This window comes from Polypterus senegalus, chromosome 9 (genome assembly GCF_016835505.1).
Source record: "Polypterus senegalus isolate Bchr_013 chromosome 9, ASM1683550v1, whole genome shotgun sequence".
NCBI classification, from domain to species: Eukaryota; Metazoa; Chordata; class Cladistia; order Polypteriformes; family Polypteridae; genus Polypterus; species Polypterus senegalus.
The window spans coordinates 33,292,325-33,319,903 of NC_053162.1; the positions used below are offsets into that span (position 1 = coordinate 33,292,325).

At 41.8% G+C, this 27,579-nt stretch overlaps 2 protein-coding genes across 6 annotated transcripts in view; both read left to right on the forward strand.

Moving 5' to 3' along the window:
• nod2 (nucleotide-binding oligomerization domain containing 2) overlaps positions 1 to 18,772 on the forward strand; it is a 59,947-nt gene extending 41,175 nt beyond the window's left edge. The window contains 7 exon segments of the mRNA XM_039762880.1: positions 142 to 225; positions 5,157 to 5,240; positions 5,362 to 5,445; positions 5,548 to 5,631; positions 9,246 to 9,329; positions 14,257 to 14,340; positions 18,584 to 18,772. Coding sequence (XP_039618814.1) covers positions 142 to 225; positions 5,157 to 5,240; positions 5,362 to 5,445; positions 5,548 to 5,631; positions 9,246 to 9,329; positions 14,257 to 14,340; positions 18,584 to 18,656 — 577 coding nt within the window. The 3' untranslated portion in view covers positions 18,657 to 18,772.
• A 607-nt stretch (positions 18,773 to 19,379) lies between these two features.
• Positions 19,380 to 27,579, forward strand: part of cylda (cylindromatosis (turban tumor syndrome), a) — a 60,520-nt gene continuing 52,320 nt past the window's right edge. The window contains exons 1-2 of one of the 5 annotated variants that reach the window (XM_039762885.1): positions 19,380 to 19,607; positions 21,577 to 22,227. In XM_039762885.1, the coding sequence (XP_039618819.1) occupies positions 21,736 to 22,227 (492 nt within the window). In that variant the 5' untranslated portion in view covers positions 19,380 to 19,607; positions 21,577 to 21,735. The remainder of the gene's footprint in view (positions 19,608 to 21,576; positions 22,228 to 27,579) is intronic. The other 4 variants (XM_039762881.1, XM_039762882.1, XM_039762883.1 and 1 more) reach the window with 4 other exon arrangements.

Sequence of the window (27,579 nt, forward strand, 5' to 3'; positions counted from 1 at the left end):
TGACATGCCATTCTGTCCTCATTCCTTGATTGATTTTCTCTGGCTGTTTAAATAGTAGGTCAGATCTCAAGGAGGGTTGGTATTGACAGAATCTGTATTCAGGTCAAAGGTGTGATGCTGTCAAGCCTCTGTCTTTTTCAGCCTTCGCAACAATGGCATTTCTGACAAAGGTGTCTGCATTCTTATCGACAAAGGACTACAGTGCCAGAGCCTGCAGAAGATCGCGTGAGTATTGCCCAGGACAGAGGTCAACTTCGCACAGCATGCAATTGCCTCCTCCCTGCCTTGTCGCACTCAGATAACTCTTGTTCCTTGTCATACAAGTGCTACCTGTCATTGCCACGGTGTGCCCATTTGTATCTTGTTCTTCTCCCGTTAGGGGTTGCCACAGTGGATCATCTTCTTCCGTATCTTCCTGTCCTCTGCATCTTGTTTTGTTACACCCATCACCTGCATGTCCTTTCTCGCCTCATCCATAAATATTTGCTTAGGCCTTCCTCTTTTCCTCTTCCCTGGCAGCTCTATCCTTAGCATCCTTCTCCCAGTATACCCAGCATCTCTCCTCTGCACATGTCCAAACCAATGCAATCTCGCCTCTCTGACTTTGTCTCCATCCATCCATCCATTTTCTAACCCGCTGAATCCGAATACAGGGTCACGGGGGTCTGCTGGAGCCAATCCCAGCCAACACAGGGCACAAGGCAGGAACCAATCCTGGGCAGGGTGCCAACCCACCGCAGGACTTTGTCTCCCAACCGTCCATCTTGAACTGACCCTCCAATGTACTCATTTCTAATCCTGTCCATCCTCGTCATACCCAGTGCAAATCTTAGCATCTTTAACTCTGCCACCTCCAGCTCTGTCTCCTGCTTTCTGGTCAGTGCCACCGTCTCCAAACCATATAACATAGCTGGTCTCACTACGGTCCTGTAGACCTTCCCTTTCACTCTTGCTGATACCCGTCTGTAACAAATTACTCCTGACACTCTTCTCCACCCATTCCACCCTGCCTGCACTCTCTTTTTCACCTCTCTTCCACAATCCCCACTTGTATGTGTTCTGTTTATTACTGCCATGCTGGGCTGCCTCAGGGTACAACTCATGCCATCTGCCAGTATTACTGTGTGCACCATTTTCCTCTGCTGCACTGTGCCCTTCTGTATTCCCACTACAGTGACTGTAATATATATTCACCCCCCCGGACATTTTCACATTTTATTGTTATACAACATTGAATCACAGTGGATTGAATCTGAACTCTGATCAATAAAGTAAGGCTCTTTGTTGTCAAAGTAAAAAGAGATCTCTGCAAAGTGGTCGAAATAAACTACAAGTGTAAAACACAAACTAATTAATCACATAAGTATTCCCCTGCTTTAATGTGACTCGCCTGGTACAGCCCATTGGGTTTAGAAGCCCCAGAATTAGTTCACTGGAGGTCACCTGCCTGCAGTTTCCATTGATTGCAGTCTAAATGCACCTCTACCCTGACAAAAGTCTTGTCGCTTGTGTACAAATTGACCTGAAGTGCCGCTAAAATATAATTCTAATCAAGATTTTGTTACAAGAAATGGGTCATTTTAATCCCATCAGCTTTTGTAATAATGTTTCAGTGCAAAACAAAACTGACAAAAAGTATTCTAATATTCACAGCTTGGTAAAGCCCATTGAGTCAATTTTTGGCAAGACATAAGTGTTGTCGCCTTGTCATATGAGCTTCACCTGTGACTAATAATGGATCAATTAGGTCTCAGGTGTGTATAAAAGAACCCCAGTACACTAGACCTTCACATCAACTGCAACTAGACCTCTGCAAACATGCCTAAGATTCACGCTGAGACTAAAGTGTTGATTATCAAGAGGCTGAAGACCAAATCCACTGCTGTTGTGGCAAACACCTTCAATGTGTCTCAGCGTCAAGTTCAGAGGATAAAAAAAAGATTTGAAGAGACTGGAGACGTTTTTGACAAGCCCAGGTCAGGAAGACCCCGCAAGACAACTGCTCGAGAGGACCGTTTGTTGGCTCGAAAATCCAAGGCCAGCCCATTTTCCACTGCAGCAGAGCTCCACGAGACCTGGTCACCTGAAGTCCCTGTGTCAACCAGAACAGTTTGTCGGATTCTGTCTCGAAATGGCCTCCATGGTCGAATCAGTGCCCATAAGCCAGCACTAAACAAAAGACAATTGAGAAACTGTGTGGCATTTGCCAAGGCCCACAGCCTGCTAAAAGGATGGACGCTGGAAAAGTGGCAGAAGGTGGATTTTTCAGATGAATCTTCTGTTGAATTACACCACAGTCACCTCAAATATTGCAGGAGACCTACTGGAACCCGCATAGAGCCGAGATTTACCCAGAAAACAGTGAAGTTTGGTGGAGGCAAAATCATGGTCTGAGGTTACATCCAGTATGGGAGTATGCGAGGGATCTGCAGGGTGGAAGGCAACATCAATAGTCTAAAATACCAAGAAATCTTAGCTACCTCTTATATTCCCAACCATAAAAAAGGCCAAATTCTGCAGCAGGATGGTGCTCCATCGCATACTTCCATCTCCACATCAAAGTTCCTTAAAGCGAAGAAGATCAAGATGCTCCAGGATTGGCCAGCCCAGTCACCAGACATGAACATCATTGAGCATATGTAGGGTAGGATGAAAGAGGAAGCATGGAAGACGAAACCAAAGAATATTGATGAACTCTGGGAGGCATGCAAGACTGTTTTCTTTGCTATTCCTGATGACTTCATCAATAAATTGTATGATTCCTTGCCAAACCGCATGGATGCTGTCCTTCAAGCTCATGGAAGTCATATAAGATATTAAATTTGAATCTCGCAGCACCACTACTTAATTTGCTGACATATTTTTGGATTTGCAGTAAAGTTGTTCTTCTCTGTATAGGCGACAAATCTTTTGTCTTGCCCAAATTTGACCTTTCTGTCTTGATTAAACGATAAATCTTTTTTCAGTGAAACTAATTTATTTCAGTGCAATAAACATCATTTGGGAGGGCTTTAGCTTTTCATATGAGCTATTTCTGACACCAGTTGATTAATTAAAAAGTCAGGTTAATAGCAGGAGTTTCTACAAAATAGAGAAGCGACAAGACTTTTGTCAGGGACTGTATGTCGAGTGGATGACTTGCGGTGAGTGAGTATGGTGGCCAAACGTACACAATGAAGACAAAAGAAGCAACTCTGTGAAAAGGTAATTAAAAAACACAAGTTAGGGGAAGGAGATATGAAAATATCCAAGTCACAGAATATCTCCAGTTAAGTCAGTCATTAAGAAATGGAAATAGTATGTAAACCTGCCATCCCAGAAAAAAGAAAAACTAAAGGGGGGAGGCCACCAAGGGAGACCTATGAGAACTGTGAAGAAGCTACAAGCTAAATCAGCTGAGATTGGAGAGACTGTGCAAACAACAGCTGTTGCTTGGGTGCTTCACAAGTTGCAGCGTTACAGTAAAGTGGAAAAGAGAAAGTCACTGTTAAAAAAGTTCACATGATATCTTGGCAGAAGGCACATGAGAGACCCTGAAGTCAGCTGGAAGATGGTTCTATAGTTCGATTGAGCCTTTTGGCCTTCACACTAAACATTATGCTTGAACACTGCATATTGTCAAAAATGCACTGTCCCCACTGTGGAGCGTGGTGTTGGTAGCATCAGGCTGTGGGAATGCCTTTCTGCAGTAGGCCCTGGAAGGCTTGTCCAGGTAGAGGGTAAAATGAATGCAATAAAATACATGGAAAATCCTGGAGGAAAACCTGATGAATTTTGCAAGAAATCTGCATCTTGGGAGAAGATTTGTTTTCCAGCAAAACAACAACCCTAAGCAGAAAGCTAAAGCTACACGGGAATGGCGCAAAAACAACAGTCCTGGAGTCAAAGTCCAGATCTCAGTCCATCTAAGAACATGGGACTGGACTTCAAAAAGGCTGTTCACTCACAATCCCTATGACACCTGACAGAGTCTGAGCAGCTTTACAACAAAGAATGAGTAAGAACGGAAAGCTGATAGACCGTGACCTGTGCACACAGATGCATGGCTGTCATGGCTGCCAAAGGTGCATCTACTAAATATTGACTTGAAGGGAGTGTATGCTTAAGAGGTCAGATATTTTGTGTTTTATGCATGTAATTTTCTTAGATGTCAGAAAGTCAAACATAAGAAAAGCTGTGACTTGAAAGGTTTGTTTTCCAGCAAGTCAATGACCACAAGCATAAAACAACGCAGGAAGAGCTTATAAAAAACAATGTTAATGTCCTGGAGTGGCCGAGTCAGAGTCCAGATCTCTGTGCGATAGACAATTTGTGGCTGGATTTGGCGAAGGCTTTTCACTCATAATCTCCATGACACCAGACAGAGCTTGAGCAGCTTTGCAAAGAAAAATGAGGGAAAAATGGCAGTGTCCAGATGTGGAAAGCTGATGGAAACCCATGACTCAAGGCTGTCATGGCTGACAAAGGTACAACAACTAAACATGGACTTCATGAGGTCACTTATTTTGGGTTTTATATTTGGAGTTCATTTAGACTTATTTTCAGAGATCTGTTTTCTCTTTGACATTAAAGAGTCTTCTTATGTTGACCAGTGGCAAAAAAAGACAAATTTAGTCCTCTGTGACTCAGTGTTGAATTACAATAAAATGTGAGAACTTCAATGATGAATATTTTTATAGGCACTGTAGCTGCCATTATCTGTTTGCCCACTGATGCCAGTGACTGTCATCCTCTGAAAGTTAATTTTCCAATCATGCTATGCCTACATGTATGTCTGCTGCCTCTTATTTCTCATACTGTGTCTTACTGTGCACACCCTTCTTGTCATTACAACTATTGCTGTGCTCTCTTTTTTGGAAACTGTTCCACTGGCACACTGCACCGCGCAGAGTGAAGATGCTCCCAAATAGCATGCTGCATTCCCAGTATATGGGCAACTCATTCCACCTTGGCACGCACTGTCTGTCTTCACCCCACACTTTTCCTGCGTGACGGCCACATCACTCCCAGCTCTAAACTGCAACATATAAGCAGAGCTTGCCATTTTCATTTTCTGCCTTCCAGTCTGTTTGAGTTGGTGATGTCTTTTCAGTTAGAAAACAACAAAACAGCTGTTGCTCTCTTTCTTTCTGACTCACTGTGTTGGCTCTCCTCAGGCTCTTTAATAACAACTTAACAGACGAATGCACCGTGCACTTTGCAGAGTTGCTCAAGAAGAAGCAGAACTTTTTATCCTTGAGGTAAAGATGCCTTCACAATCTCTTGAGTATGACTGTCTGCATGACAATTTGACTCATTATTTCATCTTTCCAATGTCCACCTTAATATACATTTTAGTTCTTCTGTTCTATCACTTTTCAGGCTTGGTAACAACTACATCACAGATAAAGGTGCTACACGCCTGGCTGAGGGTCTCCAGCACAGCACCTCTTTGCAGTACTTGGGGTGAGTAGAGCATTTCTTTGTACATGTAACAGGTTTGATTTCTCTCATGAAAGCAATATGTGCATTAAAAGATTTAATTTTATTTTTTTGTGCTTCCTATAGGCTGTGGGGTAACAAAGTTGGGGACCAAGGTGCTGAAGAATTGGCATGGGCTCTGCAGGATAGTAGCAGCCTGGTGTGGCTGAGGTACAACTCTGTACACAATCTGAGAGAGAGACAGGACAGGAGAGTTGCTTAGGGTGTTGTAATCCACAGGATATACAAGTGGGCACAGGTGATGGATTTATAGTGTTTGCCCAGGAAAGCCTCTTGATACACTACTTAGGCATAGGTATTGTATATTGCAGCAAGCCCACAAGACTGTGCATGTTGGCCATTCAAGTCAATCTGCTCACACACAGCAAGTATCCATAGAATGTTCTTGGGGTCCATTTTGCGATATTGGCCCATATATAGCAAGTACTCACAGACTGCATATGGTGCCTATTTTATTCTAGGAGCTAAATACACACACTAAGTGGCCATATACATTGTGTGCTATTGGCCCATTTACAGCATGTGCCCTGTTTTGTTTTGTTGGAGTCCTATTTGACTCGACTTTCCCCTTTTGTATTCTTTATTGTGTAGACTTTATCAGAATGCCTCAAATCTCATAGACGTACCACTCTTTATAAGGTATTGAACTTTAGAACTTCTCCTCATTTTCCCTTCTACATCTATAACCTCAGGCAATTACACATAGTAGAAGAACAAGCAGGGATTAAGTTACAACTTAAATTATGTATTACTGATAAAATTTATAAAATAATAACAATAAGCAAAGTACATGTAAATATTGGCAACCATACCACCTGATTAATGCTAGATGTGTAGTTTCAGGAGGCATACAGACTTGTAGTTACTCAAATGTCTCTGGTTTAGTTGTCATTTCTAGTCAGTTTTCTTTAGCGTAGGTTGCATGTCTGTCTCAATATGGCTGGCAAGTTGTGCTCCTCATTCTGTACTCTTCATGACCATGATGTGAGAGAGAGGAGGGGTGGGGGGTTAGGGGTAAACTGACCAGCTTTATACATTCTCTGTCCAAATCCTTAGGCCAATAGGGTGTCGTGGTACAGAATGGCCTCTGATTCACAACCAAATCCCAAAGAGCCACAGTTCAGACCAATGGGTGCACACACTGCCATTCCACACCTGCCCTCAAGTAGTGGATACTATTTGTTTAACTGAAGCTTGCCAGCTGTATAGCTTTATGGCCTTCTTGTGGGGGTTTATATGAATATCCTGCACGGAATCCCTTGCCAAACCAGTCTGAGGCAAGCAATAAATTTGACATCCTGAGTCAGTTCTAAAGACTCCGGAGTTGATTAGTTAGACACCAAAGCATTGCTGTTCTCATCGAAGAAATACAACATGCCTTTTGAAACACTCATATTACATTTGCTTTGTCTGACTTACAAGTAAAGACATTCAAAATATTTATCAACTTATATAAAAAATATCACTCCAGCACATGCCCCCAGAACGTATATGTACTCTATTCTCTTCTATCAGCCAATACATATCAAGTGCCCACAGACTGTCTACGCTACTGGCCCACTTACAGAAAATGCCCACAGATGTATAAATGTGGTCTGTTCAGATCTATTAGCTCAAAGGCAGTAAGTGCCTATAGGCTGTGTATGTAGTCCATTATATGCTATAGGCAAATATACAGCAAGTGCCCACAGACTGTGTATGCTGCCCATTCTAGTCTACCTGCCCACACACTGTATATGCTGTCCATTTTATGCTGTTGGCCCATTTACAGTAACTGCCCACAGACCATGTACACTGTCCTGTCCATTTTAGTTTATCAGCCCATATACAGCTAGTGTCCATAGACTGTGTTGCTGTCCATTGTATTGGCGTACACAGTGTAAGTGCCCATAGACTGTATGTACTGTCCATTGCATGCTGTTGGCCCATTTACAGCTATTGCCTACAGAATGTACATGCTGTCCTTTTAGGTTTATCAGCAAATACCCAGCAAATGCCCATAAAATATGTATGTGGTCCATTGTACACTACTGACCCACATACACCAAAGTGTCAACAGACTATGTATGGTTTCCATTTTAAACTATCCGCCTATGTAAAGCAAGTGCCCACAGACTGTGTGTTCTGTCCATTGTATGCTACTGGCCCCATACAGAGCAAATACCTATTGAGTTTGTATGTTCTCCACTTTAGTCTATTAGCCTATATACTCAATGTTGAAATTGGTCAAGTGATGAGGACGTCCTCTTGCTATAGCCTACACCATAATTATTATTATCATTTCTTTTATTATTTACCATATGTATTTACCAGCATTCTGATGAGAGGCTTTGTAGTTAATCAGAGAAGATCAGTCCTTGCCCTTCAGCAATGGCATAACATTTTGCCAAAATAGTTTTATCCTTCAACCCCAGTGTAAACTGATGATATCCCATATCCCACCACTGGTACTGTAGCAGAGTTTTCCTCCTGTTCACTCAGCATAAGTGTAACAGTTTAATTCTGAGAAAGAACATGTTATCAACATAACCTGAAATCTTTACCTACAAGGCAAGCTTAGGTTGTTCATCCATGGCATTCTATTATCCAGTTCAGTTCAGTTAATTTTTGCATAGCGCTATTTAATAAATGCTGGCTCAGAGTGTTGTAAGACGTTCACAGGTAGAATGCAATTACAAACTTTACAAATTCCTAACCACATAATCAAGACACTTAAAAGTACAGTTTTGTTTAACCACACAGTAATACAAACCAGTTCCAAACTGATTAGCATAAATGCACCCTAATAATATCTAGCCATTAAAATAATCATTGAGCTATAAGCTGGGGACATTGTAGAAGAGGAAAACAAAAACTCCAATTAGTAGCACCCCTGGAGAAAATGAACCTCTGGAGAGTCCATGGTCAGATAGGACAGTGAAAGTCAAACACAGAGTCAGAGACAGACACAGTCAACTTAACCCTAATCCAATGACCTGGTGGGAGAATATTTATCAATATAATTCCATTTCTGAGTGCAGACATTTGCTGGTACTGTTCTCTCTACCATTGGCAGCTCATGTGGTGGCCTAGCAAAGTTGTTATCTGAGTAGTGAATTAGTAGAAGAGTCCACTGCAGCAGCTGCAGGTTTTTGTGACTTGAGGGGAGAACATTTGTCAACATATTTTGATCTTTGTCTCCAGATATTTGCTGGAACTGTTCTCTCGACGATTTGTGGTCTAGCAATGTGTTATCTGAGTAGTGAATTAGTAGATGAGTCCACTACAGCAGCAGGTGGGTCATTCCATTCGTCTGGTGCCTCTTCATGCCATTAACTGAGCCACTCCAAATTATTCATCATCTTCCTTTTCCAGCATGCACCTGGAGTCAGTGGCTTCTGTCTTCTGTTCCAAGCTGTTTAGAATGTTTTTTTAGAGATGAGGTATTTTTCAAAAACCACTGATAACCCATTAATTATAAACTGTGACATCTATGGTTAACAGGGGTTGACTTCACAGTCACAGGATACTGCAGCTACTCAGAGTAGTGAAGCTTAAAAGTTATCTCTTCAGCAAGGAGTTACAGCTGTGGTCCCATTTAACAATCAAGCAACTATACAATTACTTTCTGTGATACATTTATTGGTTCTCACCAGTCCTTCCAAATTTTAGCTGCCTCTCCTCTCCTGCTGCTTGTACTCTATCTGACTACTGTAGTTTAGAGAGCAGCCCCAAACAACGGTTTTTAATTTGCTTTCCTATTCTTCTTTGCATGCTTTGGAAAGCCTTGTGGACAACGACATTGGCAGCATGGGAGCACAGGCCCTGGCAGCTATGATTGAAAAGAACAAGTCTCTGGAGGAAATCTGGTATGTGGTGATGGTTCTAGAGTGCAAAGTCAATTGTTAATAATGGACAGCCTAGTGGAGTGTTGCAATGGTGGTTGTCCTTCTGGGAGTTTCTCCTATCTACACACAGTCTCATCCAGAGTGTCCATTGGGTTCTCAGTCACCTCTCTTACAATGGTCTTTCTCCTTCGACTGCTTGGTTTGCCTGTGCAACCAGCTCTAGGAAGAGTTGTGGTTTTCCAAACTTCCTCCAATTAAGAATTACAAAGGCCACTGTGCTCTTGGGAACCTTCAATGCTGTGGAAATTTTTTTGTAGCTTTCCCCAGACCTGCACCTCGACACAGTCCTGCCTCTAAGCTCTGCAGGCTGATCCTTTGATCTCATGGCTGTGTTTTTGCTCTGATACACATTGTCTCCTGTGAGACCTTCTATAGATAGATGTGAGCTTTTACTAGTCATGTCCTGTGAATTGAATTGTTCACAGGTGGACCCAAAACAAGGTGTAGAAACATCTCAATGATACATCGACACAATGGGATGCACCTTAGATAAAATTTAAGTGGTCATATTAGGGATTTGAATACTTGTGTCAAAGTGATAGCTCAGTCTTTTATTTTTCATGAATTTACAGAAATTCCTAAAATCCTATTTTTGCGTTTGTCATTCTGGAGTTTTGAGCATTGTTTGATGAGGGGGAAAAATGAGTTTCAACAGTTTTAGCACAAGGCTGCAACATAACAAAATGTGAAAAAGTAAAGGGAGGGGGCCTGAAGGCACTGCAGCTTGTCAATTCTGGTCACCTAATTAAATATTCCTAAAGTCCTACTCTCTACCATACTCAGTGGTAACTTACGCCATTTTGATTTTATGATTTTTTTGTGTCAAAAAAATTGTAACATTTGTGCAAAGTTTGCCATTAACAGTTGTTACAGCACTAACAACTGCTCCACCATGCCACCCATAAACCAAGCATACAATTCTAAATTAAGCAGTATATCTTAGGACAATTTGAACTAAACAAGAAAATTCACAATAGGAGATTTGTAGAATCAATGAAACATTTCAAGGACTTTGGTGGCACATCTTAAATAACAAAGTGAGGAAACTATAAAACTAAAGCTACAATAGAAAAGTAAATCAGTTGCACATTACATGAATTCTGCTTGAAGATGTCACACTTAACTCGTCGCCTTGAGGGTGTCAGATTATACAACTTGACATCACAGGGTATGACAAACTATACAACTCCATGCAGACTTCTTAGCAGAGTTTCCCAGTTCCAAATAGTGTGAGGTCGCCCATTTTCTCGACGATAAATAACGCGCTGCCTGTACAGAGGATCTGCTGGCATGTCAATCAAGTCTTGCCCCTTTCATTTTACTTTTTGAGTTTTGTTGTGGTAAGACAAACACGAGGCAAACTCCTCTTCTGTTTGCATGGCCCAAATCATCCACATTTCTTTTTTAAACAGGACTGTGTTGTATGCATTGTACTTCTGGGTGAGTGTTTTTTGGTTGTCAGCTCTTGCTTAAACACAAGCCTGCCCTTATGGCTTAAGACAAAGTCAGTCAATTAATTTTGTGGTGATGTGTTGCAGACTGCCCTGACTAAGTCACTGGGGATGTCAAAGTACACAACTTGTGGTCACGGGAGTACACCACGACTGCCCTGGACACTGTAAGATTGTGTAAATGAAGTCTGCAAGTGAAAATCGCTGCAAAAGTTGTGTAGTGTGACAGGGACTCAAAAGAACTTGTGCAAAAAACTTGCATGTTCAGACTAAATAATTCTTCCATCATTATTAGATTTGCTAAGGTCAGAGCCCCATCAAAGGGTTGTGCGTAACTGCTATGATAACTAAATAACCATAATGGACAGGGTCCGTTTTAAAGTAGGTGGGCTCAAAACCATAAAAGGTCAAAGGAGGTGGGGCATGGGCGGAGCCCAGACAAAAACCCTGACACTGGACTCTTGTATTTTGCTGCAACACTTCAGTCACTCTTTTGCTCTAATTTGATAACCGTGTCCTGTTGTATAACACCAAAACCTATGGACCCCTTTTGGAATTTATATTTAGTCCAATAGCAAACTGCAAGCAGACAGTAAGGGCAGAAAAGTTAGGAGTTTAGGTGCTAAACAGTACTGGTCATTTTGTGTACTTGTCCTGGCCACTTATAGTCATACAGGAATTTTGTGTTGCATGTTGATTAGCACATGCATTTAAGAATTTCACTTTACTGTCTATTTGTGACAAGAACTGTAAAATTTCTGAATATTAGCATTATTAGAGGCAGAAGAAGATCACAAAAGACATTAAACCTGAGTTTTAAAGGTTGCTGCTATCCTTAGTTTTACCTGGGGCATCAATTTCAAGATTTTATGGGTTTTACTGTCCATAATTTTTCCATTCAATTTATCCGGTCCAGAATTATAGGAAGCAGCTGCCTAGCAGCATTGGGTGCAAGACAGGAACCAACCCTGGCTGGGGCACCAGTTCACTGCAGTGAAACACCCTCACACTCTCAAGTTCTTACTGTCAGTGGTCTTGAAAGAATACAGTAGAATTATCAGAATGTCTTTGACATATACAGTACACATACAGGCTAACTTTTCCAAGATGTATTTCACTGGCATCCTGTATACTGTGTAACTGCTCTTGTCACCACACTGAAACCTTGGCCCAAAAGTTAAGGAAGACAAGAGTTTCAAGGTAAGGCAGTAATACTCTTTAATCATGGTGTTGGAGAGTAGCAATGTGTTGCAGATTGATTTAGTATATGCAATTAAGAATTTTACTGAAGTCTGTACATGTGACAATAATAAACCTATGAGCAGCCACTCAGATTTAACCTGTTAGAATACAGATCGGACACCATATTGGGGTCTGTAGGGTGTCACTGGCTTTATACTGATTTTTTGTTTAACATATTTAATTAACACAAGAACTTTTGTGTGCATATGAGTGAACCTGGCAGGTTAAGTGACTTGCTCACGGTCTCAAACTGGTGAGTATTAAACTTGTGGAGTTACTATTTAAAATTTAGTATTCAATGTGTTAGTCTCTGGGCTACACCGTCTGATTGAAAGACTTCCAGGAAATCCTGACGTGACACCCTCATAGACTCTTCATTGTCACAAATGTTATTTGGGAAATTCAAATGTAGTGTCCCAGTTCCTATCACATTGACCTTTGAGCTGCTTGGCTGCCTTGCCCGATCACAACTTAGCATACAGATGGCCATGCCACAGTGATGTGCTTGCAGTTTTCAGCCACACATCAAGCTATGGGCTGATGCCAAGCAGATGAAACAGCAGGAGGTGTCAAGAGTCTGCTCCAGCCTCTGTTACTCTGGCAAAAACAGTTGATGCCGCCTGTTTTGTTACTCCCCCGAGTTTTTGATTTTCTGTTAATTTTAATGTGACATAATGCTGCTCCTTCAAAGCTCTGCCATTGTTCTGTCTGTATGGGTTTTTTCTTCCATGTCCCAAAGACATGCAAGATGTGTTGACGTGTGACTCTACATTAGCTCTCTTTGAGTAAATCTGAGTATCCTGTGATGGACTTGCGTCCTTTCCAGTGATTGTTCCTGCCTTAGGTCTGATGCAGCTGGGATAAGTTCCCGCTACTTTTGAATTGTTCAATGTATGCTCCTTACAATGAAATTCTTTCTTGCATGTCCCCTCAGAATAGTGACAGTAATACAATACCAACAAAAGACACACAAAAAAACACCATATAATATTTTGTCCTTGTCATTGCAGCTCAATATCTTTTGGACCTTTTGATTAGAAACTGTCCCAGAATTCACTGCTGGAAATGCCAATATCCCCCAGATGGGGAGGATGAGAAAGCAATTGTGCAAGATGGCAGAGGTCTTTAATAATACGCTTTGCCTTTCTAAGGCGGCGATTATGGCGTATGTCCAAAATAAAAGGCAGCTGGGTGCCAGTAATATTCTGTGCCGCCTTCACCAGCCTCTACAGTGCTTTATGATCTTGAGCCAAGGATCATAAAGATGGACTCCACTGTGCAGCTGTAGAGGTTAGGGAGGAAAGCTGGAGAAAATGGAGCTTTCTTCAGCTGTCTCAGGAAACAGAGGTGCAGGTGAGCCTTCATGACAAGAGACAAAACGTGTTTTGCCCATTTTAGTTCATGAGTGATGGCCACTTAATGAATTTTAAAGCTGCTCACCCTCTCAACAGCACCCCCTCTGCTGGCGTGGTCTGCTTCCCATCCAGCTTCTTGTTTTTTTTTAGAATTAAGGCTGAGTCCTGGAACTATTTTGTCAGTAGGCAAGCCTTGAAATGGTAAGCTGTCTCATCAAGCTTTGATGGTGGTGACATCAGCAAATTTAATGATGGAGTCTGAGCTGTGTGGCCTCACATTCCAAGGTGAACAAGGAGTAGAGAAGAGGGCTCATCCCACTACCCTGTTGAGTGTTTGTATTTAGGATCAGTGTGGAGGTTTTGATGCTGCCAATCCACACATGCTGAGGTTTGTTGGTTAGGAAGTCCATAACCCAATCTAGCTGGCAATGATGGTACAACAGTAGTAAATGCTGAACTGTTAAGTTCTGGCATAACAGTTGTAATTATCAAGATGTGCCAGGATGGTATGAAGAACAAGGGACATGGCATCTTCTATGGACCAGTTATGACAATGTGCAAACTGGAGGTGGTCCAGACTATCTGCAATATTTCGGTTTAATGTGTCTTGGTAACAATCTCACAAAGCACCTCATCACAATGGGAGTGTGTGCCGCCGGTTTGTAGTCATTCAGATAGTCCACCTTTGTCTTCTTAGCTAGAGAGGTAATTGCTGCTCTTATAGCTGCACATTGGAATAAGTGTGTTAGAAAAATGAATGAATATCATGAAGCCTGATGAATAAAGATTGGCATTCTACTGTAATCGACACACGCTAGCTAATCCTTTATTTCTTTGTAGGCTGACAAATAACAAAATCACAAGAGAAGGTGTACAGGCCATCCTGTCAGCACTGGAAAAGAACAAGAAAATCAAGTCCGTATGGTGAGTGCTTTACTACTAGCTCGTTTTAGTAAATGAATACAACGTGAGCCAACTTGCTTCTGTTTCAAACAGCCAGTAACAGGTAGCCATTGGATCTTCTGGTTTTGCTTTTGTGACTCAGTTGCTCAGTGGAGTTTCCTTCTCACTTTCCATTTATCTACTGTCTCTATACCTTAATGGACTGCCTGTATTGCTTATGAGTGACACAAATTCAGCCACTGGATAGCCCAGTTTTATAATGGAGCTCTTTATTTACGGTTTCCTTTGTGGAGTACATTGAGGAGCTTTGACATACATGTAGTCCTCACCCAATAACTGCCAACACACCACCATGAGCTACACACCTACTAACCAGGTAGGTAACATAAGCGTCTCTAAGGCCTAAACATTTGTACGTAGTGTTGTGGTACAGCTGTAGTCAAAAAATTGTTTGGTTTCATTTTAAACTATACACATATCTAGACACTCTTTGATGTCTGGAAAAACCTTTAGGTTACGGCTCCCAAACATCTCACAGACACACAGATCACATTTCAAAAACCCTTAAAAAGCCATGCTAATCATTTCAATGTAAAATGGAATTATAAGGTGTTATAATTTTAAATCAGTTTGAGTACTTCACATGCATACTCAGCATATGTACTTCTTTTGTCACTGAAATAGGAAAATACAGTATTTTACAAGTAAATGTTCTGTATACAGTCAAACCTTGTAGTTTAGTTGAATCCGGTCTTTTGGTAGTAAAAGCAGACCTAGAATTTAACAAAACAAGTCCGGTAGTCCATTCCAAGAGAAGAGTAGCATAAAAATGTATGAGCTCTACGAAGTTTGTACTAGTCCTTTTTAATAAACACAGAAAAATGTCAAGGTGAACTAAACATTTATTTTCTTCTATCATCTCATGTATTGTTGCAGAGTTTAGGATTAAAGTATTTCAGCATAATTGAAATCAACATGGACCAGTGTCTTTAAATTTGAAGCTACATGGACACTGATATGGCGAGCCATTTTAACCGTCAATGTCTCATTCCAATTCCTATTTTAACCTAACATTCTAAATCCGCTTAATCCAATTCAGGCTGGCAGAGCCTATCGCAGCAGCACTGCACACAAAGCAGGAAACAGACAGTCCATTCCAGGGCCCACTCACACGGGGACAGTTTGGAATGGTGAACCATCCTAAAGAACATGTCTAAGGGGGCGTGGGAAGCAAAACCCACAGAGAAACTGGGAGAATGAGCAAAATCCACAAGGACAATGAAAGGGTGCAGAATTTAAACTTGGGACAAAGGATCTGTGAGTTGGCAACACTACTCACTACAACAGCATACTGGAACAATTCCTATAAAATGGGACCTAATTCCTATTTTTGATATTTGCAATTATATCATGGATAGTCAAAATGTTATTATTTCTAAATCATGTAATTAGATTTTGGCTACTCAGAATTTGCATTGCAAATATGTGTAATTCCAGTGTAAAATGCTTATCCCATTTATTTTGATAGAGCTTTCAATAAGAGGAAATGAGTAATCACATTTATGAGGTTAAAATTACTGCTGTCTTAAATGAGTTTGAATTAAACACATATATGATACAACTTTGACATCTAAAATGCAATGTTAGGTATTCAAAATATAAATGGAAAAATCTGATAGTATTCATCGCCGGCCACTTATTGGTCTGATGAGTCTCAATTTCTGCTGTGACATTCGGATAGTAGGGTCAGAATTTGTTGTCAGCAACATGAAAGCACAAATCCATCCTGCATTGTATGAACGGTTCAGGATGGTGGTGGTGGTATAATGGTATGGGGGATATTTTGTTGGCAAACTTTGGGCCTCTTTGTACAAATTGAGCATCATTTCAATGCCACAGCTTGCCTGAGTATTGTTGCTGATCATGCCCATCCCTTTATGACCGCAGTGAACCTTCTGAAAGCTTCTTCCAGCAAGATAACGTGCTATGTCGTAAAGCTCAAATCATCTCAAACTGGATTCTTGAACACGACAATGAGTTCATTGTACTCAAATAGACTCCACAGTCACCAGACCTCAATCCAATAGAGCACCTTTGGGATGTGGTGGAATAAGAGATTTGCATCATAGATTTTCCTAACCATTTCATGTCAATATGGACAAAATCCCTTAGGAATGTTTCCAGCACCTTGTTGAATCTACACCATGAAGAATTACGGCAGTTCTGAAGGCAAAAGGGGGTCCAACCTGGTACTTGCAAGGTGTACCTGATAAAGTGAAAAGTCCTTTAGTTTATGACAAAGTATATTACAGACATCTCAAATGTACAGTATCTATCTCTTGGATGGTCAAAGATTTAATTGTGGATATCCAAAATTCTAATTCTTAATAGTCTACATTATACTTTACATTTCTAAAATGTTAACTCATTGTTCCTACAAAAGAATTACATTTAGTTATTTGTTGCTTAATTACTTTTTCATTTTCTTTCCCTATTGGTTTGAAACTGTCTTAACTAAATTACAGCATCACTGCCAAACTGCTGGCTACATTAAAGGAATACTTCATCCAAGAATATTTTCTTTATGTGTTACTTACTCCATGTTGTTTGCAGTGAGGGCTAAGAAAGTTTTGTAATGTCATGTATTCATATAGAATAGAGAGAAAACTTCTTATGACATAACAGAATCCTGAACAATGGCAAACGATGTGAACATCCATGGGAAAAACAAGAAAATCGTATGTTACTTGTGTTACATGCCACACATACCCATTAATAAGTTGTATGCTCAAAAAGTGCAAAAGGCATATTTTTTTTGCTATAATCAAGTTAAATATATACTTTAGGTATAATCAGCACACTTCACTAAGCCTCACGGTTATGACTATTTGAAATGAAGATCCATATATTCCCTTCATTTGTTGGTCAAGAGCAGGCCCGGCCTTAGGCATAAGCGAAGTAGGCGACCGCCTAGGGCCCCGGATCGACGGCGGCCAGGCTACCGGCCCACCCCTCCCCTCGCATGTTTAAATCATGTGGGCCAGCGGGGGCATGTCCACGTGGGCGGCTGTCTATAAAAGCGGAGCGGTTTGAGTCAAGATCTCTATGGGTCGAATGTTCACATCAGTGAATCAGCCCTCATCATCATTCGTCAAAGAAGAACGAAGAAGTCAAGATCTCATAAATCCTTCCACCTCATCAGTGGCAGCAGGTGGCACGGGAGCGGGAAGGCAGAACCGCAATCTGAGTTGCGAGAACGAACGAAACCCCTCTCTGTCAGTATGTCCTCAAAGCGTCAATATGAATCTGGAGCAACTATGTGAAAGAAAAAAGCCGATACTGATGCTTTCATTGCGTCTCAGAGAGGAGCTTTGCTCAATTTTGTGAGAGTTGGTGCTGGTAACAGCGGTAGTCGCAGTATGGAGAGCAATGAAGGCCCAGGCTGAGGCCCCCACAGAGAGAGTGCGTCATTGGTAGAAAAACTAAGCTGGGCTTAGCTACATACCGCCACGTGGTGCCCAATGGAAACCGTTCAAACTGGCTGAATTGTAGCAGCTAACTACTCCAGGTGAAAAAGGGACGCAGGGTGATGACCTCGTAACATTACAAGAAAACGTCTCCTTGGTCTAATTTTCACGCATTTCGCAGAGCTTCCAGGGGGGCTCCTGGACCCCCCTTTTGCCTAGGGCCCCATAATACCTAAGACCGGGCCTGTCAAGAGTTTCCTGTCTTTTTTTCCCACAGATGTTTCTGCACATTTTTTTGCAATTGTAAAGCACTGGCCACCATTGGTCTATATTCCTTCAAAATATATTTATTTCTCTCCAACCTTGCAGGGAGAACTCGGGGTCGCGGGTCTGGTTGGTGGCAGGATTGACACTCCAGCCACTGTAAAAAACAACCATTTGGTGTGATGGTTGCAGCAATGTGCTTTATCAGTTCATTCTCCCAACCTCCTCCTCCCTCCACCATTACAAACTACATGGGTTAAGTAGCATATGAAGAAAATAATCATTTTTTGGGTGAAGCTTTGAACTAGTGTACAATCGCCAGTTTTGAGATTATGGTATTACTTGAATAAAGGACATTTTTAAAGCAGCACAGTCTGACAGTCCCCTAGGTCTTGGTACAGACACGCCTTCTATCTATTTGTAGTAAGCAGTTAACTGCCTGCCAGCTGGGCTGTATCATTTGGACTTGTGCAGTAATGGCAGAAGAATGAAGGTGTATTTTTGCCTGACAGACTCTCTCTTCTCTTTCTAAGGTTGAGAGGAAACAAACTGACACCAGAAGAGGTTGTGGAGATTGGTCATCTGGAGGAAAGACTAACCCTCTGAAGCCCTTCACAATGTCAGTCGACGGTTTGGACATTGTAACAAGTTACTAGATGTGAAATGGACTGGAAAAGCATTCAGCATGTGATATTTGTAAATAAATAAGTTTATTAATATGAGGCTGACAGTTGTCTGATCCCTTTCTCTCTTTCCTCCTCCTCCAAACTATATAGCAACCTAACATGATTATAACCTACTTGTTGCGTTACTTTGTTATACCACCAATTTGCTTCAAGCTTCATGTCACGAAAAGACATTTGTAATCTTCTGTCTATCTTATATGGGAGCCTTCGATTTTCTGTTCTTCTCGTTGCCGGATGTGCACAACTCCAACTCTGCGTGCAATACAAGTGGAAATATGAAAATTAAAGCCGCTGCATTAGGGACTGCCCCTAGCTAACATGACCGCCACACGCTTTACTGTTAGAATATTAGCCGTTTAACCATACTGAGCGACTGCTTTGCATTATTTTTTGTACACATTTAACGTTCCTAATCAGAAGTTAGTAAAGTAATTTAAAAATGCGTTTTTACGTTATATTTGAGTTCACCCACAGCAACGAGTCTTACGTCCCTTTCTACAAGTTGCCGAACGTAGCAGAAAAACGTCACTTCCGCTCCTGATTTAGTCACCGCCTATTCTAGTCAACCGAACGTCGGAAATCCCCTGTGGGAGGATTAATAAAAGGAACTGAACGATTCAGCAACCAATAGAGATTATCCAGGACTCTGTGATAAACCAATCAGATGCAAGTGATGTCCGAATGCACTTCTATCATTTCGGAGGGTCTTGTAAATAAACTGCACACTGAGAAAGGTGATTCTGGAAGTCTCATCTCGGTTCCACGGTGCAGTTCTGGACATGGCTGAACTAAGCACCACAATATGGCATCAGCTGACGGTGTGTAGTCGCGTTCTCTGCGACATAGGGCTCTTGTTGCGATAGAGCTTCAGGTGAGCGAAGCTACGGGGGCTGGAATGAGAGAGATGCGGAAAGACAGTGCGAGCGTGTGATTCGTTTGGGTTACAGGTTGGCAAGGTGCGGCTGTGCGAAGTACAGTATTGGGTTTGTGATGTGGGAGTGTGACACTGAGTGGGTTAGCTTAGGGAACAGAGCTGGTGTGTGAAACCTGACAAGGACACTTAATACACATTGCTAATGCGTCGAACGAGAAGGGAATGAAAATTGATGATGCATCAAGCTTAGGCGATGGATTGAACAACTCGAGTGGCAATTGAAGGGATGATTAGAGGGGTCGGCTTGGTATGCTTTGACATATAATTGATGGTGATCGCCGGGCCTGTCTGTTATTAGCAATGTCTCTGTCTAGTACATTGCTTTTGAAGTGGCCACCAGACCCAAAGTTACATGGTGTATACGGATTCTGTTTCTCCGAGACGTCATGCGTGCCGTTTTTTCTTTTAGTCACATCGCCAACAACTCGGGAGTTTCCAGTTTCTTTCTGATGTCGCTGTGCTCTTCCAGTCGTGTGAAATGTCATAGTCTGGCTGGGGCAGCCTTGCTAATTTTCCCTCAGGGTCAGATGTCTGTTGGCTTGCTTGTTTACGTCTAATAGGTGTGACTTCGACGTGAGCTCCAAAATTATACTTGGTGAAATATTTATATACTCTGTCCACAAATCTCTTCTGGGCAGGCTGACTCTTGTTGGTGCTTGCATAAATATTCTATGTATATTTGTGTTGGAATCTAGCACATATACACATTAAAAATGGTGTAATGTTTGTTACTAATTAGTATCCATTCATTTTGCAGTGGCGGACTAAATAATAAGGGTAAGTGGCAGTGGTGGTTGTTACTCGAATTCGGCCGTTCTGATCTATTTGGAAACAACCATCTAAGGGTTTATGCAACATTTCAGCCAGATGTTACACACATTAGCTGCTCAAGGGTACAATCACACTTACCTTTATTGCTATTCTGTCATAAGTGCTGTCTGGAATTGTAGATGAATGTACTGTAGGTGTAAGTCAGTACCTGCAAATTCATGGATATATTTTTAGTTATGTGGCCAAAGTAGTTATGTTATGGAAGCCATACTATAAAAGTGTGAATGTTGGGTGAGACCCTGGTGCGCCAGCAGGTTGGGTGGCAGATTGCCCAGTATTCTGTTGTTGTGATTCATCCAGCAGTTCTGTTATTTGGAATCCACTGCCTTCAAACCCATCAGTTAAATGTAGCTGATGATCATAGCACAGTGAGCCCTCGAGGGTCAGTGTCACCCAGTTGCCACCTTGAGCCTGCACCAGGTCATATGCAGCCCTTGTTTTAAGTTTGTCACATCTTCAGATTGTTTCATTGTTTGCTTGATTTAGAAAACTGTCTGAAAAAAATGAGCGGCAAATTAAGCATTTTAACCTTGTTTTTTGTGTTGCTGTACCATGCTACGTCAATGCTTCTTTACGGTTTGATAGGAAGGATGGAATGGACCCAAGTTTGACAATTTGTTTTTTTTAAGTCAGCCAAGGCCTGTGAGTAATTGCACACCAGTTAATATTACTGTTTTCAATATTAAAAGTGTTATATTTGTGTGGTGTGTCTTTTTAAAGTGAAAATAAAGTAAGGTGTACTGTGCGATCTAAATAAGCCAAACCTGTGTCATTAGGACACCTCAGACGGTATGTGGTGCATTCCCGCTCACACTGCAGACTGCTTTGTCAAGTGTCCTGTTCTGTGTGCTGTGGTTCAAGGGTGATTGTGTAATGTCAAAAGGTGTGTCATTTCCTGCACTACACAGGAAAATATTATTGAGCATCACTTGGGTTCTGCAAAGGAAGTTCAGCATCAAAACAATGACTAATGTGAAATGTGTAGGTGTGACATAGCCAGATGAAAAAGTGCCTTGTGTGCCCTCCCTGTGTGATTTTAATTTGAGCTGACATACTACATGTTGTCTCTTTACAGAGTCATCTGGGGTCAGCAAGAAGGCATTCATGGCTGAATAAACTCGAACTGTTCACCTCAATGGAGTCGTGATTTATGTCCTCATTCTTCTGTTTCAGGCGTACTGCTGACGCAGTCCCCTCTACTATGTAGAAACCTCCAGTTCATACTGGTGATACAATGTCGTCGGGCTTATGGAACCAAGAGAAGCCCAACACCAGCTTCTGGGAGGACCCCAAGTTTTATATTGTACTGCAGGAATGCTTACTAGAGAAGCAGCCACAGAAGTATGTAAAAATCCCCCGTGGTAGCATTGGTCAGGCGTGTCAGGAGCATTCCTCTCTTGGAAGGCCCATTCCGACCAACAAAGGAAAGAAGAGCTTGAAGATCTTGGACCAGACCAATGTAACCCTAAGCATTGATGAAAAGGACGTCACTGAAATTGATGAGAAGCTGTCAGAACTGCTCTTTGCCATCACAAACTGTGAGGAGCGTTACTGCCTCTTTAAGAACAAGCCACGGCTGGAACGAGCCCGGGAAATAGACTGCGGGTCCAAGGTGCGAGTCCTGCTGCGATCAGGGGATGACAAGCTCCCGGGGGTCGTTCGGTATAAAGGACCCTTGATGCCAGAGCGTGCCCTGTTGGGGATTTGGTTTGGAGTTGAGTTATTGGTAAGTATGCCTGTTTCTGGTCATTTAACTTCCTCACCATTAACGTTTTCTCAAAAAAAAAATGACATTTTTATTAAATCAAATCTTTCTACTGTAAAATGTGCAGAACACTTAAAGTACATAGTCAGAAGAGTAGAAAGTATCATCTCTCTCTCTGTATGTGTGTGTGTATATATATAACTGTCCGCTTTTCACGAGAGAACTACTCAACAGATTTAGATTGTAATTTTTTTTCTAGAATTTGCTTGAATGTTCCAGTTGATTTTGCGACTTCTCTTATCGTGCTAAGAATCATAGTTCGCTTGCAGTACCGAATTATTCACACGAATCCGAGAGACTTGCAGGGGGGCGGAGCCCTCCTCATTTACTCACCAGCCTCAGGGTGTGCACCTTACCTCTGCTTAGCGAGCGAATGAGAGAACTACTTAACGGATTTAAATTGGGTTTTTTCTAGAATTTGCTTGAACATTCTGGTTGATTTTGCGACTTCTCTCATTGCGCTAAGAATCATAGTTCATTTGCAGTACCGATTTAGTTGCGCAAATCCGAGAGACCTGCAGGGGTGCGGAGCCCTCCTCACATACTCACCACCCTCGGGGCATGCACTTTACCTCCGCCTAGCAAGAGAACTACTTAACGGATTTAGAGCGGGTTTTTTCTAGAATTTGCTTAAACATTCTGGTTGATTTCATGACTTTTCTCTCATCGTGCTAAGAATCATAGTTCGCTTGCATGAGTGATATATTCCCGCTACTCTAAGACAGAGGCTGTGGGCTGAGGGGAGGAGGAAGCGTGATGTCAGGAGTAGGGAGCCGGGCGGGGCCCTCCTCACTGTCCTATTTCACTACTACATGGGAGGAGCCACGGGGATGGCTAGTAATTGTACAAATAATAATAATACGAAAAACACACTGCACACGCAAGTGTCACTTTCGGATTCACCAGAATCACTTTTGGCTTCACTGGCCGTTTCAGTTTTACTGCCTGAAGACCGATTCACTTCGGCATCACTGCTGACAAGAGGTGTGTCTTACGAGACGCCATTATGAGGCTAGGAGAAGAAGCATCTTACACCATTGCACGATTGGGCATGATGCTTACACAAGACATGCCTGTACCGTTGCCTGAGTAATGCTCGGCACTAACACTGTTAGCACTTTTGTAGCCTGAGTAATCCTTGCATCTTAAGTGAGAAGTGTCTATACCTATGCCCGAGTGACCCTAGGGACTAAAAGTCTTGGTGCCTTTCTATCAGCCTGACTGATGCTCGGGTCTAATGCTAAGGAGATTCATAAATTTGGCTTCTGTATTTGTCTCTGTGGAAAAAGCTCACTTCCTATTTGTTTGTTTAGTCTTTATGTTTTCAGTCCACAGTCTTGAATTTTGGCACAATATAGGTCGGGTTTTTGACTTGGGGCAGGCTGGGGGCTTGAGCAAGTCACAAGAAATGCTATAGCGTGATCCATTGATAGACACACTGTGCCATTCTTGTTGTATAGGATAGCAACCAAGAAAATCTGGGTTTGATCCAGATCCAATACATTTATCTTTTTCTTTTATCAAGCATTCACCTAACTATTTTTGTCATGACCCAAAGTTGCCCTGGTGGGGCCGTATTATCTCCACAGTTTTGGGTTGCAAGCATAAGTTTTGTCTGTTACACCACCAACTTCATACCCTGCCTGGCACTTGTTATCTGTTGTTTTTTAAACTACTTATTGCAATCGTTAAACTACATTAGAAAGAAATGAGTGTCGCTGTCATTATTGTAAATGTTATTCACTTGGAGTGAATGAAAAGTCCCTAAAATGTAATCCCTATGCAGAAAGTAATGCTGATTAAAGGTAAATAATAGCAGGATCATATCTAGAGCACAATTGTCTCTCTGTAACTCATGGGCAGAGCTGCCATCAGGGTGAGCTGGGTGCATGCTCTGGGGCTTTGGCATATGTAAGAAAAAATGAATGCTGGCATTTTTCTTTATCAGCGGTACCTCATGCTCTTCCACACAACACACAGATGTAGTTACTTGTAAATTACATTGCTGCTCCTCATTCATATGTATGAGTGACCACTGGCGTAAGTCTCTGAGGCAGACCACTCCCTGGCCTGTTTTCTTTTTACATGTGTTATTCATGCATTGTAGATTTATGCATGCGACACCCTGGGGCCTGTAGGGCTCTTAGTATGGTTTTGCTGTAACTCATTTTCTAATTACGTAGGTAATACAGAAGAGATGGTACTTGTCATTCATTATGCACCCAGCTTTTCCTAATAGTTCAATTAATGATAACCCTAGTGAGAGGCAGGACAGTAATTCTTAACGCATGGCTCATCGCAGCACAAACCTCACAGTAGAGCACAGATGCTGAGTAAGACGTTATGAGATGTCTCCAATCAGATCTGGAAGACACTCACAAAGAAACACCCCCCCCACCCAAACCCTGAAGGAACACAGCATTAGAAGAAACTGGCAGCATCTTTCAGTTTGCACTTTCTAAAACGATGGCTGAGCGATTTCTTAATTATAGAAACTGATTCTGCATCCTTTTAGGAAAGATTAAAGGGTAAATGTGTGTTGATCTCTATTTTTCTGTTTCTTATATTACACACTATAAATATTTCCATGCATTGCTTGTCTTTCTGTGACTTTGAGTTACTGTAAATATACTGTATTTGATTCAGTATTCTGTTATGCTTCAGTCCGTCTATAAATCCTAAAGCAAGGTTTCAAAAATTTTCAGCGGCATATATATGCTTTTTCATGTCTGTAACCGTCTCTCTAATATGTGCAGAATTGATTTTGTAGCATTACTCAATATACTAAATCTGTTAGACCTGTTCGTGAGGGAGTCTAAGTTAGAATGCTGTTCCCCATCTCGCACACATTGCAACTGCACTTCATCTTAGTTTTGATCTGCTGTTAGCCTGCAGCTGTCGGGCACACTGACAAGTCAAGTCATGTCAAGTTGGTGAGTATGCACTGGTACAGTGCGTTGCTGCTCCCACTACACAGCGAAACAACTCAGGATCCCGGTTGGCAAAGGTAGACACGCTGTCCAGTCCTACCCTCCGGAAATGACCCTCCATCTGTCGCAGCCAGGTGTTCAGTGGGTGACCCCTTGGCCTGGTCCAGCCAATTGGGTCCCCAACAATGAGGATCCTATGAGCCAGATCACCCTCTGGGAAACGCGCCACATGGCTGTAGTGCCGTAACTAACGCTCCCTCACAATGCATGTAATGTGCCTCATTCGGGACTCCATGAGCAACTGCTCATTCGACACAAAGTCAAACCAATGGTACCCAAGGATTTTCCGGTGAGACACAGTACCAAAGGAGTCCAGTCTTCGTCTCAGGTCACTGGATAGCGTCCATGTCTCCCAACCATATAGCAAGATAGGAAGCACCAGGACTCTAAAGACTTGGACCTTCGTCCTTTTGCATAGATATCGGGAGCGCCACACACCCCTTTCCAGCGACTTCATGACCTCCCCCATGCTCTCCCAATCCGTCTGCTGATTTCATAGGAAGAGTCACCAGAGACATGACACTGTGCTAAATCTGAAAGTTAGTCTTGTTATTATAAATATGTACTAAAACCAGATCAACACAGGGTCACCCCAAGCTCGTAGCACACTGCAAGTGACCCACGTAGTGTGAGAAATACTGAGGCAAGTCTGAAGAGGACCACAGCGAGTGGAAGGTGGCCTCTGTTCTGTATCCATTATTGCAGTGGTTCCCAAAGTAGGGGTCGTGAGACATTTCGGGTCGCGAGATGATTTCCAAGAAATCAAATACTTTTTTTAAACTTTTTAGAAATTAATAACATTTTTTAGAAATAACATTTTATCCGTAAATAACAAAAGATAAAAACTAGTAGTTAATAGTTACATTTAAAAAAAACATACAAATTAAAAAGCCATCAGCCTTTCAAATTTCTTTCCGTTCGATCGCAACCCCTGAGGTGATTACGACAGTTTAACGACACATCAATGGCATCAGTTGCAGCAGATCAATTTACAGCACCATGTTAAACATTCCGACATGTGCACGTAACGTGTAGGTAATTTTCATCGCTTTATGCTTAGGATATTATTTTTGTTGAAATGAAACGTTGGTTAATATTGACCAATGACAACGCAGATAGGCCAGCGGAGGAAAGTGGAGAAGCACCACCGTCAGAAAGCCCATCGTCCTCAGGTACGGAAAGACACCGGAGTGTGCATAAAGATCCATAAACAAATGAGTAAATTACTATTAAAAAAAATTGTATGGTTGTTAGACTATTGTGTTATTTTGTGTTGTCATGCTCATGTTTGGATAGGCCTATTGGCGCATGTGCACCGTTGCGCGCAACATTTGTATATTTTAACCACTTCCGAGGATAGTGGGGGTCACGAGTCACTGGCACGGTTATTTTGGGGGTCGTGAGCTGAAAAGTTTGGGAACCCCTGCATTATTGAAAGGCCTAGTAAGTTCTTGAATACTATGAACAAATTGTGGGCTGTACAGAAAATTCACAATAAGGGAGAACAGATTTGCACTTCATGGTCTTCCTCTTCTCTCTCTTTCTCTCATTTATTTCTAAACATTTTATTAACACAGACACTTCATGACGTACACTTGCCATTGTAAATGGGACCAGGTTTGGTGGAGAGCAGTTGGCTTCTTTATTTGGATTTAAGTATTAACTGGTGGCAGGTTAAGAAAACGGGACACCATTAAAAACCAGATCAGCACAGGGTCACCCTGAGCTCATAGCACACTGCAGCTGCCCCATAATGTTTGGCTTGGCGGCTCGTGACCGAAATGAGTGGATATAACTCACACTGCTCACTCGGGTCTCCTAATCAATTGATATTTAGTTTAAGCACAATTCCATTTTACGTGAAGTTTATAAATATTAACAAGGGCAAAGACAAGAAGAGGTACAGTTTCAAAGTAGTGAGTGATATGAAATAGTACAGTGCGGTCTATTAACAAAGCAATGGCACCATACAGGTAGAGATGGCGGTGTTTGCTAATTAGCACATTAACCTTTCAACCTTAAAAGCAAATAACATTCCATACAATCAAGTCTGTCTTAACAAGCCAAAATTCAGCCCCCACCCAAAAGAAAGAGAGGAGAGCCAACCAACAAAGCAAATCTTTAAAAGCAGCAAGGAAGGAAGAGTATCCTTTTCCTTGATATAGAAGCTCATTCTAAAATGTTATTGATTAGATCCTGCCATATTGTAAAGTTTTGAACAGATCCTCTATGTGAGAATTTTATATTTTCCAATTAAAAGTGGTGGGTTGCGATTCTTCCAGTTGAGTAAGATACGTATACGTGCCAGTAGTGAGGTACAGGC